Below are 25,385 nucleotides of genomic sequence, written 5' to 3' on the forward strand. Positions count from 1 at the left end.
AACCTTGTTTACATAATACCACTACGTCATATTCGCCAAAATGTAGTCTTATAACATCCCCAAATCGCTACTATCTATTATTCTGTTATCATATTTTACGTTTACATTAATGTTTGACACTTCAAAGTTCAGTAACACTCAAACAATTTCAACGTCTTTTGTTTGCTATACAATCTGTCAATCAGTCCATCCCCAGGATTATGTCTAAACTCAAATCGGGTATTACAAAATGATATGCGCCAAAGTAATTCCCCTGATTTCGGATTCCGAAAGTACTCAACGTTTCACCATTTCACTCAATTTTTCCTTAGCTCCGATAGTTTTATGGACACGTACCTGTCCATAATTTAATTATACGCACAGAACACTGGTCCACAATTTATGTGAATTTCTTGACCTTTGTGTACCTCAGGGAACCTGAATCGCTGCAGAATTACATTCCCAAGGTCGACCGACACAAATGTGGCTGAATTGTTTTGCCTCATCAGTGTCCACCAGCTGAAAGGGATATGCAGACACGAGAATCAGTCTTAAGGATGAGACGCACGACTCAGATCTCTTATCAAAGGGTAACATCTGGTCCTGAGTCGCTGAGAGATTTGTCTGCCACCGTAACTGGCAAAGTCTGGATCACAGCGTCGAATGACGTGCCCTTAGCTGCCATGCAAGATCGCACTTGAGTGTCCAATCATTCATGCTGCAAAAGTTGGCCATCGAAAGTCCTCCTTTAATCGACTGGTCTCCCCACAACACTATATGTATAATGAGTAAAATTATTGTTATTTGTTATCCTTCTTCGTGCTGCAGATGTAACTGCCTGTTCTTTGTTGATACCGGTGTCTTTGAATAAACTGTGTCTTTTGCAGCCAAGTACTCATCGAAGAGCGATGTATGGAGTTATGGCGTGCTCATGTGGGAGATATTCTCGAGAGGTGGTGAGCCATATTCGAATATGAAAGGCCGGGAAGCTGTCCACCTGGTGAGTAACGGTAAGTATGCTAGCCCAAGGCAAGTTTACACAATTGTTAAATTTATTTTGCAATTTTTGCTGTTTCAGTGTTTTACTCATTTGTCATGCTGACTTATTAGTTGAACTTTAAACCACACCATCGTACTATTTGTATACCTGAGATGGTATATTTATTGATCTACACAGAAAGAAAAAAAACCGACACACTACGAAGGAATTATCTGAATGGGACAGAAATCGGTAGATGTAATGTACATGTGGAGACCAGCATATGTTTACAATTTCAGAAACATTGGACTGTTTATTCCGCGAAGCGGGCAACCTGCAGCTGCAGGCTGTCAGTTTGGTTGCTGATACTCTAGGCGCCGTGATGTCTGGTGAAGAAGGTCATAGCAGAGACCATGAAAGGGAAGCAGTTAGGAGAAGGTAGTGCGACAAGGTTGCAGCCTGTCGCCGATGTTATTCACTCTGTACACTGAGCAAGCAGTAAGAGAAACCAAAGCAAAATATGGAATGAGCATTAAAGTTTAGTGAGAAGCAATGAAAACTTTGAGGTTTCCCATTGACACTAGGATTCTGTCAGAGGCAGAAAAGCACTTGGCACGAAAAGTGTCTTGAAAGGAGGATGTAAGATGAACCTCAACAAAATCAATACAAAGACAATGGAATTAGTCGAATTAAATCATGTGGTGCTGAGGAAATTGGTTCAAAAATGGCTCTGAGCACTATGGGACTTAACATCTGAGGTCATCAGTCTCCTAGAACTTAGAACTACTTAAGGGGGGTAGGACGTCAAACGGGCCGACTAGGAGCAGGAGAGGCACCACACGACATTTTAATTTCCACTGTCTATACTTTTACAAATAAATTCATAAAACTTTTGTCAACACGACCAGGAAGAATTCAGGATTCAAACTCATAGCAATGTAAGTTCAAAAGTATAACAAAATAATTTTTTTACGTGTGAAATTTCATCATTTTTTCACTTAGTATTGGCTGCATTTGTTGCTATAGGTACATTTTTCTTTACAAGTAAGAGAGATTCTTCGATGAATTTTGCACAGCATACAAATCATACTTACAGGTGTATGAAACTCTAGAATTTAGTTAATTAATGAAAAAATGAATGACCTGTAAAATTTAAACTTCATGTTTAGAAAAAACTCAAATTTTATGGTTAATTATCTCAATTTTTAGCACAGTTTTAATAGATTTAGAAAATTCTATAGACCTGTAAGTATGGTTTGTATGCTGTGCAAAACTCATCGAAGAATCTCCCTTACTTATGAAGAAAAGTGTACCTATAGCAACGAATGCAGCCAATAGTAAGTGAAAAAATGATGAAATTTCACATGTAAAAAGATATATTTTGCTATAGTTTTGAACTTCCACTGCTATGAGCGTGAATCCTGAACCCTTCGTGGTCATGCTGACAAAGTTTTATGAATTTACTTGTAAAAGTATAGACAGTGAAAATTAAAATGTCCTGTGGTGCCTCTCCTGCTCCAAGTCGGCCAGTTTGACGTCCTACCCCCCTTAAACCCAACTAACCTAAGGACATCACACACATCCATGCCCGAAGCAGGATTCGAACTTGCGACCGTAGCGGTCGCGCGGTTCCAGACTGAATCGCCTAGAACCGCTCGGCCACTGCGGCCGGCGAGGAAACTGGATTAGCAAATGAGACCCTTAAATCAGTTGATGAGTTTTGCTATTTTGGCGGCATGGTAACTGATAACGTCCAAAGAATAGAGGATATGAAGTGTAGATACGTGTATTGCCTTTGTCCTGGTAAACCATGTCTTTCACCCATTCCCATACAAAAAAAAAATCCATTGGTGTTAAATCGGGCAATCTGGGTGGCCACAGACGTGTAGCATCACAACCTATCCATTTCTGGGGAAAATGTTCATTTAAATATGTAGTAACGTCGTTGGTGAAATGTGGGGGCCCTGTCGTGTTCAAAATACATTTGCAATCGAGTAGCAGGTGGAACACCTTCGAGCAAGTGGGGTATTTCTTCTTGAAAGAATTGTACAGGGCTATTACAAATGATTGAAGCGATTTAATAAAGTCACTGTAGCTCCATTCATTGACATATGGTCACGACACACTACAGATACGTAGAAAAACTCATAAAGTTTTGTTCGGCTGAAGCCGCACTTCAGGTTTCTGCCGCCAGAGCGCTCGAGAGCGCAGTGAGACAAAATGGTGACAGGAGCCGAGAAAGCGTATGTCGTGCTTGAAATGCACTCACATCAGTCAGTCATAACAGTGCAACGACACTTCAGTTCAACAAAGATCCACCAACTGCTAACTCCATTCGGCGATGGTATGCGCAGTTTAAAGCTTCTGGATGCCTCTGTAAGGGGAAATCAACGGGTCGGCCTGCAGTGAGCGAAGAAACGGTTGAACGCGTGCGGGCAAGTTTCACGCGTAGCCCGCGGAAGTCGACGAATAAAGCAAGCAGGGAGCTAAACGTACAACAGCCGACGGTTTGGAAAATCTTACGGAAAAGGCTAAAGCAGAAGCCTTACCGTTTACAATTACTACAAGCCCTGACACCCGATGACAAAGTCAAACGCTTTGAACTTTCGGCGCGCTTGCAACAGCTCATGGAAGAGGATGCGTTCAGTGCGAAACTTGTTTTCAGTGATGAAGCAACATTTTTTCTTAATGGTGAAGTGAACAGACACGATGTGCGAAACTGGCGGTAGAGAATCCTCACGCATTCGTGCAGCAAATTCGCAGTTCACCAAAAGTTAACGTGTTTTGTGCAATCTCACGGTTTAAAGTTCACGGCCCCTTTTTCTTCTGCGAAAAAAACGTTACGGGACACGTGTATCTGGACATGCTGGAAAATTGGCTCATGCCACAACTGGAGACCGACAGCGCCGACTTCATCTTTCAACAGGATGGTGCTCCACCGCACTTCCATCATGATGTTCGGCATTTCTTAAATAGGAGATTGGAAAACCGATGGATCGGTCGTGGTGGAGATCATGATCAGCAATTCATGTCATGGCCTCCACGCTCTCCCGACTTAACCCCATGCGATTTCTTTCTGTGGGGTTATGTGAAAGATTCAGTGTTTAAACCTCCTCTACCAAGAAACGTGCCAGAACTGCGAGCTCGCATCAACGATGCTTTCAAACTCATTGATGGGGACATGCTGCGCCGAGTGTGGGAGGAACTTGATTATCGGCTTGATGTCTGCCGAATCACTAAAGGGGGCACATTTGTGAATGCCTAAAAAAACTTTTTGAGTTTTTGTATGTGTGTGCAAAGCATTGTGAAAATATCTAAAATAATACAGTTATTGTAGAGCTGTGAAATCGCTTCAATCATTTGTAATAACCCTGTAAGTACCTCTCAGCAGTTAGACGTCCTAGGAAAATGAATGGTCCAATAAAGTTTGTGTTGATTACACCACACCACACATTTATGCTAAATCATTGCTCGAAATTGCGGTGCACTGTTGCATGTGTATTTGCTTCACACCACACGTGCTCGTTATGTAAATTGTTTATACCATCGCGAGTAAACTGTGCCTCACCAGTAAATAAAATGTATTTGTGTAATTGCCGATTAATTTTTAACCAGGTGCACAACTCCAAGCGAAGGGCGTGATCTCCTATATGTAAATGATGCACTTTTTGTTTATGGTAAGGATACAGTTTATTGTATTTCAGTGGTCGCCATACCTTAGCTTGTGAAATGCCTAATCATTGAGAGATACGTCGTGTACTGGTACCCAGGCTACGTTGGACAGCATCCAGAACATTCTCATCGTCGTCTTCATGTATCGGGCGCTCGTACTGATTATGAACGCTAGGTAGAGAACTTGTCTGCCATAACATTCGAAATACTCCACTAATGGTTCGTGCATTCGGAATTCTCCGAGTTGGATAACGTACGCAATATTCGTTAACTGCAGGCGGAGCATTACCATCACGTTTGCCATAAATAGACACCATATCGGCGTATTCCTCTGTTGTAAATTTGAAAGGCATCCCTATTTCATAAATAATCTACAAACCAGAACAGTTGTTCTTACGTTCTTTCACTGAACAATACAGAAAACTAACTCGTTTCACGTTTAGGAAACGACTGAAACAACTCACTAACGGTTGTCAACAATGACATAAACGCTTCTACATTCTTAATGGAAAGTAAACAAATTTACTTGTATAATAATCTTTGCTTCTTTGGGTGTTCTGCGGAACAAGTCTGGGACATGTTTTATTAGATTCACCAGACCAATAACAACAAAATAAAACGAAATAGTGCTTTACTTTAACCTTGTATAGTTTTTCGATGGCTTCATATTAGTGAAGTTGCTAAATTTCAGGCAAAATCTTTTACTAGCAGTAACTCAGCAACTAAACATTTGCGGACCTATGTTTATATGAACGTTTTTCTTTAGTTGTAGAACAGCATATTGAAATATTTGCATATCTTCGTGAATCACCCTGTATATAAAAGATTGTGTATGTGTGTGTGTGTGTGTGTGTGTGTGTGTGTGTGTGTGTACACTACTGGTCATTAAAATTGCTGCACCAAGAAGAAATGCAGATGATAAACGGGTATTCATTGGACAAATGTATTATACTAGAACTGACGTGTGATTACATTTTCACGCAATTTGGGTGCATAGATCCCGAGAAATCAGTACCCAGGACAACCACCTCTGCCCGTAATAACGGCCTTGATACGCCTGGGCATTGGGTCAAACAGAGCTTGGATGGCGTGTACAGGTACAGCTGCCCATGCAGCTTCAACACGATACCACAGTTCATCAAGTGTACTGACTGGCGTATTGTGACAAGCCAGTTGCTCGGCCACCATTGACCAGACGTTTCCAATTGGTGAGAGATCTGGAGAATGTGGTGGCCAGGGCAGCAGTCGAACATTTTCTGTACCCAGAAAGGCCAGTATAGGACCTGCAACATGCGGTCGTGCATTATCCTGCTGAAATGTAGGGTTTCACAGGGATCGAATGAAGGGCAGAGCCAGGGGTCGTAACACATCTGAAATGTAACGTCCACTGTTCAAAGTGCTGTCAATGCGAACAAGAGGTGACCGAGACGTGGAACCAATTGCACCCCATTCCATCACGTTGGATGATACGCCAGCATAGCGATGACCAATACACGCTTCCAGTGTGCGTTCACTGCAATGTCACCAAACACGGCTGCGACCATCATGATGCTGTAACCAGAACCTGGATTCATCCGAGAAAATGGCGTTTTGCCATTCGCGCACCCAGGTTCGTCATTGAGTACACCATCGCAGGCGCTCCTGTCTGTGATACAGCGTCAAGAGTAACCGCAGCCACGGTCTCCGAGCTGATAGTCCATGCTGCTGTAAACGTCGTCGAACTGTTCGTGCAGATGGTTGTTGTCTTGCAAACGTTCCCATGTGTTGACTCAGGGATCAAGACGTAGCTGCACGATCTGTTACAGCCATGCAGATAAGAAGCCCTTCATCTCGACTGATAGTGATACGAGGCCGTTAGGATCCGGCACGGCGTTGCGTGTTACCCTCCTGAACCCACTGATTCCATATTGTGCTGGCACTCATTGGATCTCGACCAACGCGGGCAGCAATGTCGCGATACGATAAACCGCAATCGCGATAGGCTACAATCCGACCTTTATCAAAGTCGGAAACGTAATGGTACGCATTTCTCCTTCTTACACAAGGCATTACAACAACGTTTCACCAAGCAACGTCGATCAACTGCTGTTTGTGTATGAGAAATCGGTTGGAAAGTTTCCTTGTGTTCGTTGTAGGTATCGCCACCGACGCCAACCTTGTGTGAATGCCCTGAAAAGCTAATGATTTGCATATCACAGCATCTTCCTCCTGTCGGATAAATTTGGCTTTTGTAGCTCGTGATCTTCGTGGTGTAGCAATTTTAATGGCCAGTAATGTATGTGTGCATGCTCTGTGCGTGGGTGTTGGAATGGGTGATGGATCTGGCCAGCCTGAAGGTGGCAAGAGGAAGCTGGCCTGAGAAATAAAGACTGTGTTGAAGCAGTGCTCGCTGTTGTTCTTCCTAGGATACCGGATGCAGCCTCCACCTGACATGCCCCCCTCTCTCACCGGCCTGATGGCGGAGTGCTGGAAAACGGACCCACATCGGAGGCCTAACTTCCAGAGTATTGCCGAGTTCCTCGAGAGTGAGCTGGCCCACTACTAGGAGACACTGGGCACCTGCCTTCCAGACTCCTACAGGGCCGGACTCCCGGCAGGACCTCCTGTGGTGGCGACACCAAGATGGTCACCACTTCGAGACGCTCCCGTCAAGTGGACAACGGACACATTGCTGTGCATTTCATCTTATGGCCACCCCTGCTGAGACAATTCTGTGTTTCGCATATGTACTCACAATATCATCCAGTCCATACAGACACAGATTTTTTGTTTTGTTTCATCAATCGTCTTGCTGACTTGATAGTGTCCTTTGCACTTGAAAGTCAGCTGTTTAGTTTGATTTAATAATTGAACTATCGCATCAAAGAATTAATTCAAATGGTTAAGCCATAGAAACGAGTAGCACATGACCATGGCTTTAATGTCAATAAGCAAGAATCCACACGCAAACAAGTTGTTCATACCAACTGTATCACATCGTCACTACATAGAACTGAGAAATATTCACGCATCTTTGTACCACTCTACACGGTGTCGAGGATAAAGAGAGCCCGTGCAAGTGTACAGGAAATGCAGTAAAATTACAGAAAGGAAAAGCTCAGATGCTCTTACCATTTACTTACAGTGAAAATTACAGTGGAAAATACGTTTACAGAAAGTCTTGAAAGTAACCCCTGCTCGTGCAACATCAGTACACAGCTACACTCGTCTAAGCAGTCCTGTCACGGTCGCCACTTTATAATAAAACAAAAAATAAAATTTAGATATATGGAAATAATGAAATTAATTAATGGCAGATAAGAAATTAACAAAGAAGTGGTCTGAAAATGGAATTTTGATTACTGTCTATTATAAAATTTTCTGGCATGCTGGACAAGCACAATAAGCTGAGCTATGCCTGTAAATGAGTAAAAAATCTTTTCAGATTAGTTCCACATACACGAAACAGTCTTACGTTGTAGATTTATGCTTACCGTTAACAATACTACGTCCAATCGCCGTATCTACCTACAAAATCTTGACTGTGTCCTTTTTATTGTCATAATCGGATCTTCATGATAACTCCGAACTATGCAGGTGGGCTTCTTCGTTTTATATATATTGCAGTACTACTTGGAATAATGACTCATACAACTTTTCACTGGCAAAATAATACTATATTCTTGCTACGATGCATATAAAAATGCAGACTTTTTAGTTATTCTTATAACCAAAATGGCTACCGCCGATTACACTCTAAAATAACGTGCGTCTGCCTTCATTCACTAACAGAGAGTGAGTCCTTCTTTTACCGAGGAACAGGAAAACATCTCCTGTTTTTTTTTTTTTTTAGCAGCTTAAAATCAAAAATACATGACGGCAGGTGCAGGCTCTACGCTGGTCTACCGCTTCACATTTTCTCTTTGCCTTTGAAGAAAACGAACACAGAAAAGCAAGAAATGCAGACGGTACATCATAATATTCATATACACCTGGCATACACTTCAGATATCGATGGCGGAAACTTCATGGCTGCTGTCTTCCTGTATTTGATGTGGATTAGTTTCATAGACCTCGTCCCTAAATTAAAAAAAAAAAATCACATGTCCATAGATCGAGCGAACTCAGTGGCCATAAATGTTTGCTAACAGTTCGTTCCTCAGTGAAGACATCATGGACTCGTTTCAGGGATGTTGCCTCATCTTGCTGGAAAATGCAGTATTGTCTTTTATATTCAGTGAGTTGAGCACAAAATGTATCAAAATTTCTATGTATGCAACTGTTTTGACCGTAGTGCCAAAAAAAAAATACAAAAATCAGTCCAAAGATGCGCATTCCTGTTACGCCGTACTGAACGCCGATTTTTTTCATCATGGAGTGACTGCTGACACACAATGTTCGGATTCTCCATTGCCCAGTACCTCGTCTTCTGTGAATTCACATGCTTCATCACTCACGATGTAGTGGAAAGGGTCTAATAAACCATTGTTGATGTTACTGAAAAGCCACGTGTTGTAAGCTACACGTTTCTGACTGTCATCCTGCCATAATTGCTGCACAGCCGTCACAGGATCGGCTTCACATCCAGACTTTTCAATATCTGCTGGCAACACCTCCTGCTTACATGCACCTGTTGGGCCAAAATACATGTAGACTTCTTTGGGATTTTAATACTCGTTCGAGGAAAGTGTGCAGTATCTTCTTGTGTGTGAACTGAAGAACTTCTTTGTCGTTTCAGATTTTTATACCGACTCTGTATTGCTCTCTCTGCTGGTAGTCTTCCGTCCGGATACTTGACCTTCAAAATTCTCGACTTTCCTTAATCGAACCTGTATTCACATGAGTGATGTGTTGGTCTCCAGTCAAAAGTCTGGTTTGATACAGCTCTCCATGCTACTCTATCCTGTGCAAGCATCTTTATCTCTGGGTACCTACTGCAACCTACATCCTTCTGAATCTGCTTTCTGTATTCATCTCTTGGTCTCCCTTTACGATTTTTGACCTCCGCTATTCCCTCCAGTACTAAATTGGTGATTCCTCAGAACGTGTCCCACCAACCGATCCCTTCTTCTCGTCAAGTTGTGCCACAAATTCTTTGTCTCCCTAATTCTGTTCAGTATCTCCTTATTAGTTACGACATCGGACCATCTAATCTTCAGCATTATTCTGTGCGCCCATATTTCAACGCATCTGTTTTCTTTTTATCTAAACTGTTTATCATCCATGTCTCAATTCCATACATTGCTACAATCCATACAAATACTTTTAAAAATGACTTCCTGACACTTAAATCTTCATTCGATGTTAGCAAATTTCTCTTCTTAAGAAACGCTTTTCTTGCCTTTGTCAGTCAACGTTTTATATCCTCTCTACCTCCGCCACTACCAGTTAGTTTGCTGCCAAAACAGCAAAACACATCTACTTCTTTTAGTGTCTCGTCTCCTAATCTAATTCCCTTAGCATCACATGATTTAACTCGACTACATTCTCTTATCCTTGTCTTGCTTTTATTAATGTTCATCTTATATCCTCCTTCCAAGACACCACCCAGTCTGTTCAACTGCTCTTTCAAATCCTTTGCTGTTTCTGAAATAATTACAATGTCATCGACAAACCTTACAGTTTTTATTTCTTCTCCATGGATTTTAATTCCTATACCACATTTTTCTTGGGTTTTCTTTATTGCTTGCTCAATACACAGATTGAAACACATTGGGGATACGTTACAAGTTTGTCTCATTCCCTTCTCGACCACTGCTTCCCTTTAATGCCCCTCAACTCTAATAACGGTCGTATGGTTTCTGTGTAAATGGTAAATAGCCTTTCGATCCCTATTTTGTACCCCTGTTACGTTCAGAACTTGAAAGAGAGTATTTCAGTCAACACTGTCAAAAGCTCTCTCTATGTGTACAAGTGCTGTAAACGTAGATTTGTCTTTCCTTAACTTATCTCCTAAGAAAAGTCGTGAGGTCAGTATTGCCTTGCGCTTTCCTTCGTTTCTCTGAAGTCCAAACTAATATTCCCTGAGGTCGGCTTCTATCAGTTTTCCCATTCTTGTGTAAAGGATTTGTGTTACTGTTTTGCAACCGTGACTTATTAAATTGATTGTTCGGTAATTTTCACGCCTGCTTTCTTTGGAAGTGGAATTATTACATTCTTCCTGAAGTCTGTGTTCTACCTGTATCATCCATATTGCGCAACGGTTGGAAGAGTTTTGTCGTGGCTGGCTCTCCCAAAGCTATCAGTAGTCCTGACGGATTGTTGTCTACTCGTGGAGCCTTGTTTCGCCTTAAATCTTTCAGAGGTTTGTCAAATTCTTCTCGCAGCATCATATCACCCATTTCACCTGCATCTACGTCCACTTCCTTTTCTATAATATTGTTTTCAAGTTCTTCTCCCTTGTACACACCTACTATATACCCCTTCCACCTTACCCTTTCCGTCTGCCCTTTTCATATTCATAGAGCTGCTTCTCTTTTCCTGTAGGTGAACTCAATCTTTCCACTAGAGAAATATACTTTTAAATCCATTCCTGCTTACCAATTTTGCGCTTCCTGTCAATCTAATTTTTTAAATATTTGCATTTCCTTTCGTCTGCTTCATTTGCTGCATTTTTAATTTTTTTTTCTTTGGTCAGTTAAATTCAATATCTGTTGTGCTATCCAAGGATTTCTACTAAGCATTGTCTTGTTATCTATTTGCTCATATGCTGCCTTCACTATTTCATCTCTTAAAGCTACCCATTCGTCTTCTACTGTATTCCTTTTCCCTGTTCTAGCAAACGGTTGTGTAATGCTCCCTCTGAAGCTCTCTACAACCCCTGGTTCTTTCTGTTTATCCAGGTCCCATTTCTTTAAATTCGTATCTTCTTGCAGTTTATTCAGTTTTAATCTACAGTTCATAACCACTAAAATGTGCTCAGAGTCTACATTTGCTCCTGGAAATGTGTACCAATTTAAAGCCTGGTTCCTAAATGTCTCTGTTACCATTAAATAAACTACCTGCAATCTTCCGGTGTCTCCAGGTCTCTTCCACGTACACAGTCTTCTTTTATAATTCTTAAACGAGGTGTTAGCGATGATTAAACTATGTACTTTGCAAGATTCTACCAGGTGGCTTCCTCTTTCATTCATATTCACCTACTTATTTCTCTCTCTTCCTTTTCCTACTATCGAATTCGAGTCCTTTCACTATCTGAATAATTTCTTTTATCTCTTACATTTGTTCAAACTCTTGATCATCTGCAGAGCTAGTTGGCAAATAAACTTGTACTGCTGTGGCAGGCGTGGACTTCGCGTCTATCTTGGCTGCAATAATGCGTTCACTATACTGTTTGTAATAACTTATAAGCAATCCCAATGTTTCATTCATTATCATGCTACACCTGCGCTAACCATATTTTATTTTGTATTTATAACCTGTATTCATCTGACCAGAAGTCTTGTTCCTCCTGCCGCAGAACTTCACCAATTCTCACTATAACTTGAACTTATCCATTTACCCTTTTTAAATTTTCTAACCTACCTGCTTTCCATTAAGGGATCTGACATTCCACGCTTTGATCCATATCAGGCCAAGTTTGTTTCTCCTGATGATGATATCCTCCTGGAGATCCGAAATTGGGACTATTTTACCTCCGGAATCTTTTAGCCATACAGTAGAGGTGCATATCCTCGGAAAAATTATGGCTGTAGTTTCCCCTTGCTTTAAGGCATTCGCAGTCCCAGTAGAGTAAGGCTGTTTTGGTTGATGTTACAAGGTCAGATCAGTCAATCATCCAGACTGTACCCCTGTATCTAAGAAAAACCTGCTGCCCCTCTTCAGGAACGAAACGTTTGCCTGGCCTCTCAATAGATACCCATCCATTGTGGTTGCATCTATGGTACGGCTATCTGTATCACTGAGGCAAGCAAGCCTCCCCACCAATGGCAAGGTCCATGGTTCATGAGGGTTGGGGTTTTCACATATGTTTCCACAACTCCTTCCATGGAGAAAGTCATTTTGCAGAGCTCAAAGAGAAGTGTCTATCTTAACTGATGTAGTAAACTAAAATGCTGAAAGAAGAATGGTAACAATCGATAACTGCATAAAACAGTCCATTATTTCAGAAGTTTAAATACTGCATTCAATTTCAGAAGGGAGATGGGCTTTAACTGTGCCTCTCTGTACATTCCAATAGTTTATCTATGAGCCCAGAAATTTCCATACATTGACAAACTTTTACCAACTCCATGAACCTCAACTGAACTGCATACCTGATTCACATAGAAAAGTTTGCACAACGCTGATCTTACCTTTATGAAGCAGAAAAGCTATTCAAAAACATATTGCTTCTCTGCTGTGGGAAGTTGTAGAAGCTGAGCCTATCAGAAGACTCTGGGCCTGGCGCAGGCTTACGATGGACTCTGGCAACGTTGAGAGAGAAAGTGTAATTTTCTAGGACAAATACTTGTCTTGCAAGTCATGTGATCACTGACAGCACTGAACAAGGGAATACCACAAAGCACCCAACAATAAAACTATATTAGCTATCGTTATCAGATATACTCTACAAATGTTCAAATGTGTGTGAAACCTTATAGGACTTAACTGCTTAGGTCATCAGTCCCTCAACTTACACACTACTTAACCTAAATTATCCTAAGGATACCGCTGTGGTAACACGGCTGGCTATCAGATCAGACCACCAAAGTTAATTGCCATCAAGCTTGGCTAGCGCTTGTATGGGTCACCGTCCCTGTCTGCCAAGTGCTATTGGAAAGTGGGGTGCACTCATCCCTTGTGAGGCCAACTGAGGAGATACAACAGGCCACAGCAGTCCACCCACCCCAACGCTGCACCACACTGAACCCAGGGTTTTGTAAAGTTTGGGCCCCAGTGGACCCACCCGGGAACATCTCATACCAGACGAGTGTACCCCAAATGTCTGCATGGCATACGCATATGTGGAGACAGTGTTTGCACAAAAATCCCCGACATAGTGTAACTGAGGTGGAATAAGGGGAACCAGCCGAGGCAGATGGAAAACCGCCTAAAAACCATCCACAGGTTGGTCGGCACACCAGACCTCGAGACTAAGCCACCAGGTGGATTCGTGCAGGGGACCAGCATGCCCCTCCGCTCGGGAAGCAGCACATTACACTACATGGCTAACTGGGCAGGTGCCAACAGGCTGGCCCATGTGGTAACACGGCTGGCTATCAGATCAGACCACCGAAGTTAATTGCAATCAAGCTTGGCTAGCGCTTGTATGGGTCACCGTCCCTGTCTGCCAAGTGCTATTGGAAAGTGGGGTGCACTCATCCCTTGTGAGGCCAACTGAGGAGATACAACAGGCCACAGCAGTCCACCCACCCCAACGCTGCACCACACTGAACCCAGGGTTTTGTAAAGTTTGGGCCCCAGTGGACCCACCCAGGAACATCTCATACCAGACGAGTGTACCCCAAATGTCTGCATGGCATACGCATATGTGGAGACAGTGGTTGCACAAAAATCCCCGACATAGTGTAACTGAGGTGGAATAAGGGGAACCAGCCGAGGCAGATGGAAAACCGCCTAAAAACCATCCACAGGTTGGTCGGCACACCAGACCTCGAGACTAAGCCACCAGGTGGATTCGTGCAGGGGACCAGCATGCCCCTCCGCTCGGGAAGCAGCACATTACACTACATGGCTAACTGGGCAGGTGCCAACAGGCTGGCCCATGTGGTAACACGGCTGGCTATCAGATCAGACCACCGAAGTTAATTGCAATCAAGCTTGGCTAGCGCTTGTATGGGTCACCGTCCCTGTCTGCCAAGTGCTATTGGAAAGTGGGGTGCACTCATCCCTTGTGAGGCCAACTGAGGAGATACAACAGGCCACAGCAGTCCACCCACCCCAACGCTGCACCACACTGAACCCAGGGTTTTGTAAAGTTTGGGCCCCAGTGGACCCACCCAGGAACATCTCATACCAGACGAGTGTACCCCAAATGTCTGCATGGCATACGCATATGTGGAGACAGTGGTTGCACAAAAATCCCCGACATAGTGTAACTGAGGTGGAATAAGGGGAACCAGCCGAGGCAGATGGAAAACCGCCTAAAAACCATCCACAGGTTGGTCGGCACACCAGACCTCGAGACTAAGCCACCAGGTGGATTCGTGCAGGGGACCGGCACGCCCTTCCGCTCAGGAAGCAGCACATTATACTACATGGCTAGCTGGGCAGGTGCCAACGAGCTGGCCGCTGTGGTAACACAGCTGGCTATCAGATCAGACCACCGAAGTTAATTGCCATCAAGCTTGGCTAGCGCTTGTATGGGTCACTGTCCCTGTGCTATTGGAAAGTGGGGTGCACTCATCCCTTGTGAGGCCTACTGATGAGCTACTTCACTGAGATTTATCCTCTCCAGTCTCGTAAGCTGACCACAGCTGGGAGAGCGGCGTCTTGATCGCATGCCCCTCTGTATCCGCAACCAGTGTCGCCTCAGGGCTGAGGATGACACGGCGGATGGTCGGTACCGCTGGGCCTTCTAGGCGTGTTTAGACGATGTTTGTTTTTTTGGTGTTTCAATGAGGCTAGTTGCAGCTGATGCAGGTGCTGAAGCGCAACTATTGAATGGATACACTCGCTCACGAGGCTACCTAGTGCAGACCCGTGCACAGAACCTACAAGTGTCTCTTCCGTACAAAATTACGAGATCAGTTTGAAGTGAAACCGAAACAGAACACATACTAAACGTTGGGAATAGACCAACTATTTACGAATGGTATCAGAATTTAACGACTCCGACGTATTTCACGGTCAAAGCATGACCATACCTCGCAAGAAAAAACCACTTGTGAGGGCGTCGACGTCTGCGTCCTCCCAGCCGAGTCATGACTGCAGCAGTCGCCCTCCAACAAAACTGTAGCTTTCCTTCGCGCTGAGTGACCAAAAAACTCCTAAACCTTGCGAATTCTCTGTACAACAGCGGACTAGACAATTAGTATTGAACGATGTTAATAGCTGCGTTTCACTCGCTACACCCTCAATTGCTCGTTGTATATGCGGGTAGTTCAATCTCTTTCTTCCACTACAATCTGTACTATCTCTGGCTGCCTCGAGTACCATGTAATGTTGATGTCATACCACTTCTCCTGTCTTGGAATTCCTCCTTGCAGTCAGATCTATATATATTTTTCCTTCCCAAAATAATTCTGCAGACCACCTCCTAACTTCTCGTCTAATCATTCCCTTAATTTTCAGTATCATACCATACAGTCGCATCTCGGCACTTGGATTTCCTTGTTTTCCTGGTTATCCGCAGTCCATGATTCACGTCCACATTGACACGCAGTCCAGACATACCGTCTGACACATTTCTTCCTCAAGTTAAGTCCTATGTATGATATTGGTAGATTTCTTTAGGTGAGTAATGCTTCCTTGGCCTGCGCTGTCTGCATCTTACGTCCTCATGATTTGGCTTCTGTACACTACTTTCCTCCCAGGACTGACCTGGATAGCTGGTGTTTTAAAGCGCCGTTTGTAAGAGCGACCCCGTGTATTAGACGATCCCCCAGTTTGATGTTAGACTTCTCATTGGTCCTAATCTGTATTCTACACTCAGTAGACTTGTCATTGCACTTGACAGGTCGTGTAACGCCTCACAGTTCCTACAATGAAGAACAATGTCATCAGCGAGTTTCATAATTGGTATCAATGATATCATACACCTTAAACTTAAGTGAAAATGTGACCACTGATAGCCATGTAAAGTCTAGCATGGGACCAACATTGATAGTTCTCATTTAACCATTTATAACCTTAATTTAATTATGTAAAAAAAGGGATCCATATACTGACAGACATAAAAACCCCACTGAGTCAGAAAAAATTCCAACATGGACAGTATGATAGCAGATTTCTTGTAAATAGCATGCATCAAATACCGAAGAATGTAAATTTGTGTGTGTATAAAATAACAGTAGACTTTTCATTTAAAACTCAAAACTAACTGTAAAAAGCCATATTGACAATCATGTGTCACCTCATTGAAATATGACACGCACTGTACATATTTTAAGGAACCATTTTTGTAATTTCTCACCTCTCTCTTAATTTTTGTGTTCCACTAATGTTTTCATTTGTAATATAAATAATATGAGTTTATTATTTTTAAATATGCAAAATTGTGTGATGTTCTAATGCAATTCGCTGATGTGAATGCTTGTATTATTTCTAGCAAACAGTCCAATACAATCGTCTTCATGTTTTTTAATCATAACAGAAATTTGATTATTATACTCTCCATGGAATTCCAGTACCATATACTTTAACGACGTCAAACAGAATACGTTTCACTTTTTAAGTAAATATTTCGTTAGAAAAGGCTATAACCTATCACGAAACTGCGTTAACTGGAGCTAAACAAACCATGTACACTATTGGCCATTAAAATTGCTACACCAAGAAGAAATGCAGATGATAAACGGGTATTCATTGGACAGATATCTTATACTAAAACTACATTTTCACGCAATGTGGGTGCATAGATCCTGAGAAATCAGTACCCAGAACAACCACCTCTCGCCGTAATAACGGCTTTGACAAGCCTGGGCATTGAGTCAAACAGAGCTTGATGGCGTATACAGCTAAGCTGCCCATGCAGCTTCAACACGATACCGCAGTTCATCAAGAGTAGTGACTGGCGTATTGTGACGAGCCAGTTGCGCGGCCGCCATTGAGCAGAGGTTTTCAATTGGTGAGACATCTGGAAAATGTACTGCCTGTATCCAGAAAGGCACGTACAGGACCTGCAACATGGGGTCGTGCATTATCCTGCTGAAATGTGGGGTTTCGCAGGGATCGAATGAAGGGTAGAGCCATGGGTCGTAACACATCTGAAATGTAACGTCCACTGTTCAAAGTGCTGTCAATGCGAACAAGAGGTGGCCCAGACGTGTAGCCAATGGCACCCCATACCATCACGCCGAGTGGTACGCCAGTATGGCGACGACGAATACACGCTTCCAAAGTGCCAGACACGGATGCGACCATCGTGATGCTGTAAACAGAACCTGGATTCATCCGAAAAAATGACGTTTTGCTATTCGTGCACCCAGGTTCGTCGTTGAGTACACCATCGTAGGAGCTCCTGTCTGTGATGCAGCGTCAAGGGCAACCGCAGCCACAGTCTCCGAGCTGATAGTCCGTGCTGCTGCGAACGTCGTCGAACTGTTCGTGCAGATGGTTGTTGTCCTGCAAACGTCCCCAACTGTTGATTCAGGCATCGAGACGTGGCTGCACGATCCGTTATAGCTATGTGGATAAGATGCCTGTCATCTCGACTGCTAGTGATACGAGGCCGTTGGGATCCAGCACGGCGGTCCGTATTATCCTCCTAAACCCACCAATTCCATATTCTGATAACAGTCATTGGATCTCGACCAACGCGAGCATCAATGTCGCGATACGATAAACCGCAATCTCGATGGGCTACAATCCGACCTTCATCAAAGTCGAAAACGTATGGTACGCATTTCTCCTCCTTACACGAGGCATCACAACAACGTTTCACCAAGCTACGCCGGTCAACTGCTGTTTGTGCATGAGAAATCGGTTGGAAACTTTTCTCATGTTAGCACGTTGTATGTGTCGCCACCGACGCCAACCTTGTGTGAATGCTCTGAAAAGCTAATGATTTGCATATCACAGCATCTTCTTCCTGTCGGTTAAATTTCGCGTCTGTAGCACGTGATCTTCGTGGTGTAGCAATTTTAATGGCCAGTAGTGTATTTTCAATACTATAATAATATATTATTTGTTCTGAGTATCACTTGCACATAATAATTCAGAAATGGAATGTCACCTGTAAAAGCAGTTGCTTTTGTAGGCTCTTTCTGCTATTGACCTTTTCTATGTTCTTACAGCCGAGAAGCGTTTTCTGCTTGCCAAGAATAACACAAAGTGTCTGCAACATTGTGTCTGAGGTGGACAGTGAATGAGACATTGGAAACAGAGATCCTTGTTCGAACGGATTCTAGAGTTTTGCTTGTCTAGCAAAATTACAGGATATTCAGGGTGGGGGAAAAAAAAAAGTGTCCTGGAGAACAGAGTTGCAAGACACAAAGAAACACAGCAGAGGGACGGAAATACAGTGGTAACCTGACTGTAGCACATGTTGAAGGTGACCACCATGCATATCTTTTGGGCCCTGATCAGCAAGTTGCTGATGGGAGATATGCTGAAGTTCTTGAAGACTATGAGGGTTGTTGCGATACACCTTAGACCTGAGGGCTCCCCACGCAAAGTAATCGCACACTGACAGACCAGACATGGGTGGGCAGCTACGGCCGCGACCAGATTGACCTCTGCTAACAACTGTGTCAGGCGCGAAGACTGTGTAAACGTGCCCCAAGGTTCGGGTGGCTGTCTGGGCAGTTGCTCAATCCTGTTGGAAGTAACTGTACATCTTTCCCTACTCCGTTAATACTGCCACAAATGATTTCAAGATGTTGGCCGTGTGGCACAAGTCAGGGCCTGATGAAAGACGATGGGGCCGATAATGCGGCGTGTAAACACCACACCAAACACCAACCTTCTTATCGTCCAATGGTGTTACGTGGTTTCTCTGCTTCCCAGAATCTGTGATTATGCGAGATAGCGTAAACGTTCAGGTGAAATCAGTCTTCATCCAGCATAAAGAACAGATTGGTGTCCAAGCCAATCATTCTTTTCTCAGTGAGCAAGCACTGACAAAACTGGAGGCGCTGAGGAGCATCTGCTGGTTTTAATGCAAGGGCGACAGACACTCGATTGGGATGAAACTTCCTGGCAGATTAAAACTGTGTACTGGACCGAGACTCGAACCTGTGCCTTTCGCGGGTAACTGCTCTACCAACTGAGCTACCCAAGCACGACTCATGCCCCATCCTCACAGGACGGGGTAGCTCAGTTGGTAGAGCAGTTACCCGCGAAAGGCAAAGGTCCTGAGTTCGAGTCTCGGCCGGCACACAGTTTTAATCTGCCAGGAAGTTTCATATGAGCGCACACTCCGCTGCAGAGTGAAAATCTCCTTCTGGAAACATCCCTAAGGCTGTGGCTAAGCCATGGCTCCGCAATATCCTTTCTTTCAGGAGTGCTAGTTCTGCAAGGTTCGCAGGAGAGCTTCTGTAAAGTTTGGAAGGTAGGAGACGAGGTACTGGCAGAAGTAAAGCTGTGAGGACGAGGCGTGAGTCGTGCTTGGGTAGCTCAGTTGGTAGAGCACTTGCCCGCGAAAGGCAAAGGTCCCGAGTTCGAGTCTCGGTCCAGCACACAGTTTTAATCTGCCAGGAAGTTTCACATCAGCGCACACTCCGCTGCAGAGTGAAAATCACATACTCGATAGGAATGCATGCACTATTGACTTTTTTTTATGCTGGTTTCTTGCGATAGGCGTCGCGTTGATTTAGTAGGAATCTGAAGCATTTTCTGGTGCACTGCCGCCACTTTTTCTAGTGTACGGGCACGTTTCGGAATGTTTTTTGATTTGTTTGAGGCATATCCTTTCTGATGCCATTTTCTACATCTACATATATATCTACATCTACACGGATACTCTGTAAATCACATTTAAGTGCCTGGCAGAGGGTTCATCAAACCACCTTCACAATTCTCTATTATACCAATCTAGCATACCGTGCGGAAAGAATGAACGCCTATATCTTTCCGCACGAGCTCTGATTCCCCTTATTTTATCTTGGTGATCGTTTCTCCATATGTAGGTTGGTGTCAACAAAATATTTTCTCATTCGGAGGAGAAAGTTGGTGATTGGAATTTCGATGGAAGGTTCCGTAGCAACGAAAACCACCGTTGTTTTATTGATGTCCACCCCAAATCCTGTATCGTTTCAGTAATACTCTCTCCTCTATTTCGCGATAGTGCAGGCAGTCTCCTTAGTAGATCTGTTACGTTTTCTAAATGTCCTACCAATAAAAACGCAGTCTTTGGTTAGCCTTCCCCACAACATTTTCTATGTGTTCCTTCCAATTTAAGTTGTTCGTGATTGTAATTCCTAGGTAACTAGATGAATTTATGGCCTTTCGGTTTGACTGATTTATCGTGTAAGCGAAGTTTAACGGATTCCTTTTAGCGCTCGTGTAGATGACAACACAATTTTCGTTATTTAGGGTCAATTACCAATTTTCGCATAATACAGAGATGTTTTCTAAATGGTTTTGCAATTTGTTTTGATGTTATGATGACTTTATTAGTTGATAAACGACAGCCTCAGTTGCAAACAACCTAAGACGGCTACTGAGATTGTCTACCAAATCGTTTATATAGATAAGGAACAGCAAAGGGCCTATAACACTGCCTTAGGGAACACCAGAAATCACTTGTGTTTTACTCCATCACTTTCCGTCAATTACTACGAATTGTGACCTCTCTGACAGGAAATCACGAACCCGTCACATAGCTAAGACGATATTCCATAAGCACGCAATTTCACTTCAAGCCGCTTACGTAGTAAAGCGTCAAAAGCCTTCCGGAAATCCAGAAATACGGAATCAGTCTGAAATCCCTTGTCAATAGCACTCAGCACTTCATGTGAATAAAAAGCTAGTTGTGTTTCACAGGAACGATGTTTTGTAAATCCATGTTGACTGTGTTTCAATAGACCGTTTTTATCTATGTAATTCATAATGTTCGAACACAGTATATGTTCCAAAATCCTGCAGCATTTCGTCGTTAGTAATATGATCCTTTCTTGAATGTTCGTGTGACTTGTGCAACTTTCCAGTCTTTGGGTACGGATCTTTCGTTGAGCGAACGGTTGTATATGATTGTTAAGTATGGAGCAATTGCATCATCATACCCTGAAAGGAATCTAATTGGTATAGACTCTGGCCTGGAAGACTTGTTTTTGTTATATGATTTAAGTTGCTTCACTACTCCGGGCATATTTACTTCTACCTAACTCATGTTGGTAGTTGTTCTTGATTCGAATTTTGGAATATCTACTCCGTCTTCTTTTGTGCAGATATTTCGCAAGGCTGTGTTTAGTAACTTTGTTTTGGCAGCACTGTATTCGGTAGTACCTCCATTGCCATCGCGCATTGACTGTGTCATACCGCTAGGTTACGTGACATGCGACCAGAATCTCTTTGGATTTTCTGCCAGGTATCGAGACAAAGTTTTTTTGTGAAAACTATTATAAGCACTTATTTGAGGAAGTGGAGTTGTATGACACTCTTTGCTGACGCTTTAACACTATCAAACCTCCCCGCAAACATCTGATCACTTCGTTTCCACGACTTTGTTGTCACGTAACTTTCCACAACGAACATCTACATCTACATCCATACTCCGCAAGCCACCTGACGTTGTGTGGCGGAGGGTACCTTGAGTACCTCTATCAGTTCTCCCTTCTATTCCAGTCTCGTATTGTTCGTGGAAAGAAGGATTGTCAGTATGCCTCTGTGTGGGCTCTAATCTCTCAGATTTTATCCTCATGGTCTCTTCGTGAGACAAACATAGGAGGGAGCAATATACTGCTTGACTCCTCGGTCAAGGTATGTTCTCGAAACTTCAACAAAAACTCGTACCGAGCTACTGAGCGTCTCTCCTGCAGAATCTTCCACTGGAGTTTATCTAAAATCTCCGTAACGCTTTCGCGATTACTAAATGATCCTGTAACGAAGCGCGCTGCTCTCCGTTGGATCTTCTCTATCTCTTCTATCAACCCTATCTGGTACGGATCCCACACTGCTGAGCAATATTCAAGCAGTGGGCGAACAAGCGTACTGTAACCTACTTCCTTTGTTTTCGGATTGCATTTCCTTAGGATTCTTCCAATGAATCTCAGTCTGGCATCTGCTTCACCAACGATCAACTTTATTTGATCATTCCATTTTAAATCACTCCTAATGCCTACTCCCAGATAATTTATGGAATTAACTTCCAGTTGCTGACCTGCTATTTTGTGGCTAAATGATAATTGATCTTTCTTTCTATGTATTCGCAGCACATTACACTTGTCTACATTGAGATTCAATTATCATTCCCTGCACCATGCGTCAATTCGCTGCAAATCCTCCCGCATTTCAGTACAATTTTCCATTGTTACAACCTCTCGATATACCACAGCATCATCCGCAAACAGCCTCAGTGAACTTCCGATGTCATCCACAAGGTCATTTATGTATATTGTGAATAGCAACGGTCCTTCGACACTCCCCTGCGGCACACCTGAAATCACTCTTACTTCGGAAGACTTCTCTCCACTGAGAATGACATGTTGCGTTCTGTTATCTAGGAACTCTTCAATCCAATCACATAATTGGTCTGATAGTCCATATGCTCTTACTTTGTTCATCAAACGACTGTGGGGAACTGTATCGAACGCCTTGCGGAAGTCAAGAAACACGGCAACTACCTGTGAACCCGTGTCTATGGCCCTCTGAGTCTCGTGGACGAATAGAGCGAGCTGGGTTTCACACGACCGTCTTTTTCGAAACCCATGCTGATTCCTACAGAGTAGATTTCTAGTCTCCAGAAAAGTCATTATACTCGAACATAATACGTGATCCAAAATTCTACAACTGATCGACGTTAGAGATCCGCTGCTTCACTGCTCCACTCACACTGACACAGTCCCCACTGCCCTCCGAACCGATTAGGACCGCATGACGACGTACACGTGGTGTCGCGGGGTGTGGTTATATGCCCACATACACGTCCAACCGTATACACTTGTCCGGTCCACTTTTATGTGCCCCACCCTGTATTAACAGAAGCTGTGGATAACGTCCAGAGAAGAACGGCCTGTTTCGTCTTAGGATCGTTTTGTTGGCACAAGAAGATGCTCGACAAACTCCAGTGGAAGAAGTTACAACAGAGTTGTCGAGGATTCTTCCTGGTTGTATGGCTGTGGTCCATGGAACTCTTCTATCTCTGACGTTTCGTCCAAAGCTACTTTGGACATCTTCGGATGCGCTCCTCATTGTGTTGAGTCAGTCGGCTAGACTCAGCACAACCAGGAGAACTTCCGAAGATGTCCAACGTAGCTTTGGACGAAACGTCATGGATAGAAGAGTTCCATAGACCACGGCCATACAACCCGGAAGAATTCTCGGCTGCTGGAACATCCGGTCGTGAAACCCTTCATTATATGGTTACAGGAGAGGCCACGAGCTTGTAAGTCATTTTCAGCCAGGTGTCTGGATACTCTTGATCACATAGTGTACCAGGGGGCACCCAAAAGAAACCGGATTGTTGTCATAAAAAATTTATTGATGAACCTTTTTGCAAAATTACTTCAGTCACCTTCAAAACACTCTCCATTACATGCGATGCACTTATCAAGTCTCTTTTCCCACTGTTGGAAGCATGTTTGGAACTCTTCAAGTTTGATATTGTCCAGTCCCCTTTGCGAAGCTGTTTTTACCGCCTCCACATCGTCATAACGCTCCCCTTTTAGCGCTTTTTTAATTCGTCGAAACAGGAAAAAGTCACACGGGGCTAGGTCCGGCGAATACGGAGCGTGGGGAACGACAGACCACCTCTGAGATGCCAAATTGTGGGTCACTCGTACGGCCGTGTGTGCTGGAGCGTTGTCGTGATGCAGAAACCGATCACCTGTAGAGATGGGCAAAACTGTTCTTTTCAGAGATCGGATCAGAACTGTTCGCTCCCTGAAATGAACTAGCTCTTTTTCATGACTCACCACTCATTCACAATAGAAAATAAATTGAAGGCGCATTGCCCTTTAAACTTGGTTTATTCCAGTACTATACCTGTATTTTGATCCTATTTGATTCTATTTTGAAGTAACACAGATAATGAGTATGAATTTTGTATTGTTTATTGAAATTTCCACGATATGACAAAGTTTTTGATTATTGATTTATTTTGCACTATCGTGGTTTTTTGGGTGATCGGAAAATGTTGTAACTTGAGATTTAAATTAACAATATATTTGGCTATAATGTATTAAAATTTCATTAACCTCGTACAAATACATCGCAAGCCATATATTTAGAAAGTGAATGTTTCCTTCTGAAGACACCTAAAATCGTAAAATCCGTACCAGAATAAGAAAAAAATATATATAAATTTGACTGTAAGACTAAAGTGCTGCATATAGCCTTATGCAGAATAAAACAAGGAAAATACTGGTGTATCACATTTTGCGATATGTTTATCGGTTCGCTCGTAATTAATGCGTAAATTTGAGTGTCTGTAATAAAAATCCTATAGTAACAGGAGTCGTCAGGAACCTAATCTGATCAGTTTAAACAAATAAAAATAAAATAAAAACAAATGATGTATACACAACATAATAACATACATAGCGGTATTACTACGAAGAACAATATCCAGTACAGACGAACTCCGATGCAGAGGCGCTGAGTCAAGCAGGTCGAGCTGCGAGCTGTATTACTGCGTGAGCCAAGACTGCAGAGACCAGAGTGACACCTGAGTTGCTTTGCTCAACGCTCTGGCTAGAGTCGAGAACGGTGGGGTGAGCGTTGAGCGGGCGAGCTCCGAGGGTGGGGGGAGCGATGAATGGCCACCAGTCACCCACTCCGAGTCCGTTCTCTTGCGAGCAGGTTGTTGCAAGTAGTTCTTATGTTCTCCGCTAGGAGGCTCTCTGTCCTGTTGCTCGCATCAACTGCCCAGAGGGCAGGGCATGCGACTGAAACAATCGCCGACGGAGTGCGATGCTAAGTTAAGCTGCTCCAGACACTGCACGCGGCAGAGGAAGCACAGAGACGGCATGGCATATGTGAAACACAAAATCCAATGGGGCACTGCACAATGCAG

At 43.3% G+C, this 25,385-nt stretch overlaps 1 protein-coding gene across 1 annotated transcript in view; it reads left to right on the plus strand.

Annotated features, from left to right (window-relative positions):
- LOC124718679 (tyrosine-protein kinase Fer-like) overlaps positions 1–7,175 on the plus strand; it is a 153,389-nt gene extending 146,214 nt beyond the window's left edge. The window contains exons 8-9 of the mRNA XM_047244304.1: positions 867–989; positions 7,036–7,175. Coding sequence (XP_047100260.1) covers positions 867–989; positions 7,036–7,175 — 263 coding nt within the window. The remainder of the gene's footprint in view (positions 1–866; positions 990–7,035) is intronic.
- The last annotated feature ends 18,210 nt before the right edge of the window (positions 7,176–25,385 follow it).

This window comes from Schistocerca piceifrons, chromosome 10 (assembly GCF_021461385.2).
Source record: "Schistocerca piceifrons isolate TAMUIC-IGC-003096 chromosome 10, iqSchPice1.1, whole genome shotgun sequence".
In the NCBI taxonomy this organism is placed as follows: Eukaryota; Metazoa; Arthropoda; class Insecta; order Orthoptera; family Acrididae; genus Schistocerca; species Schistocerca piceifrons.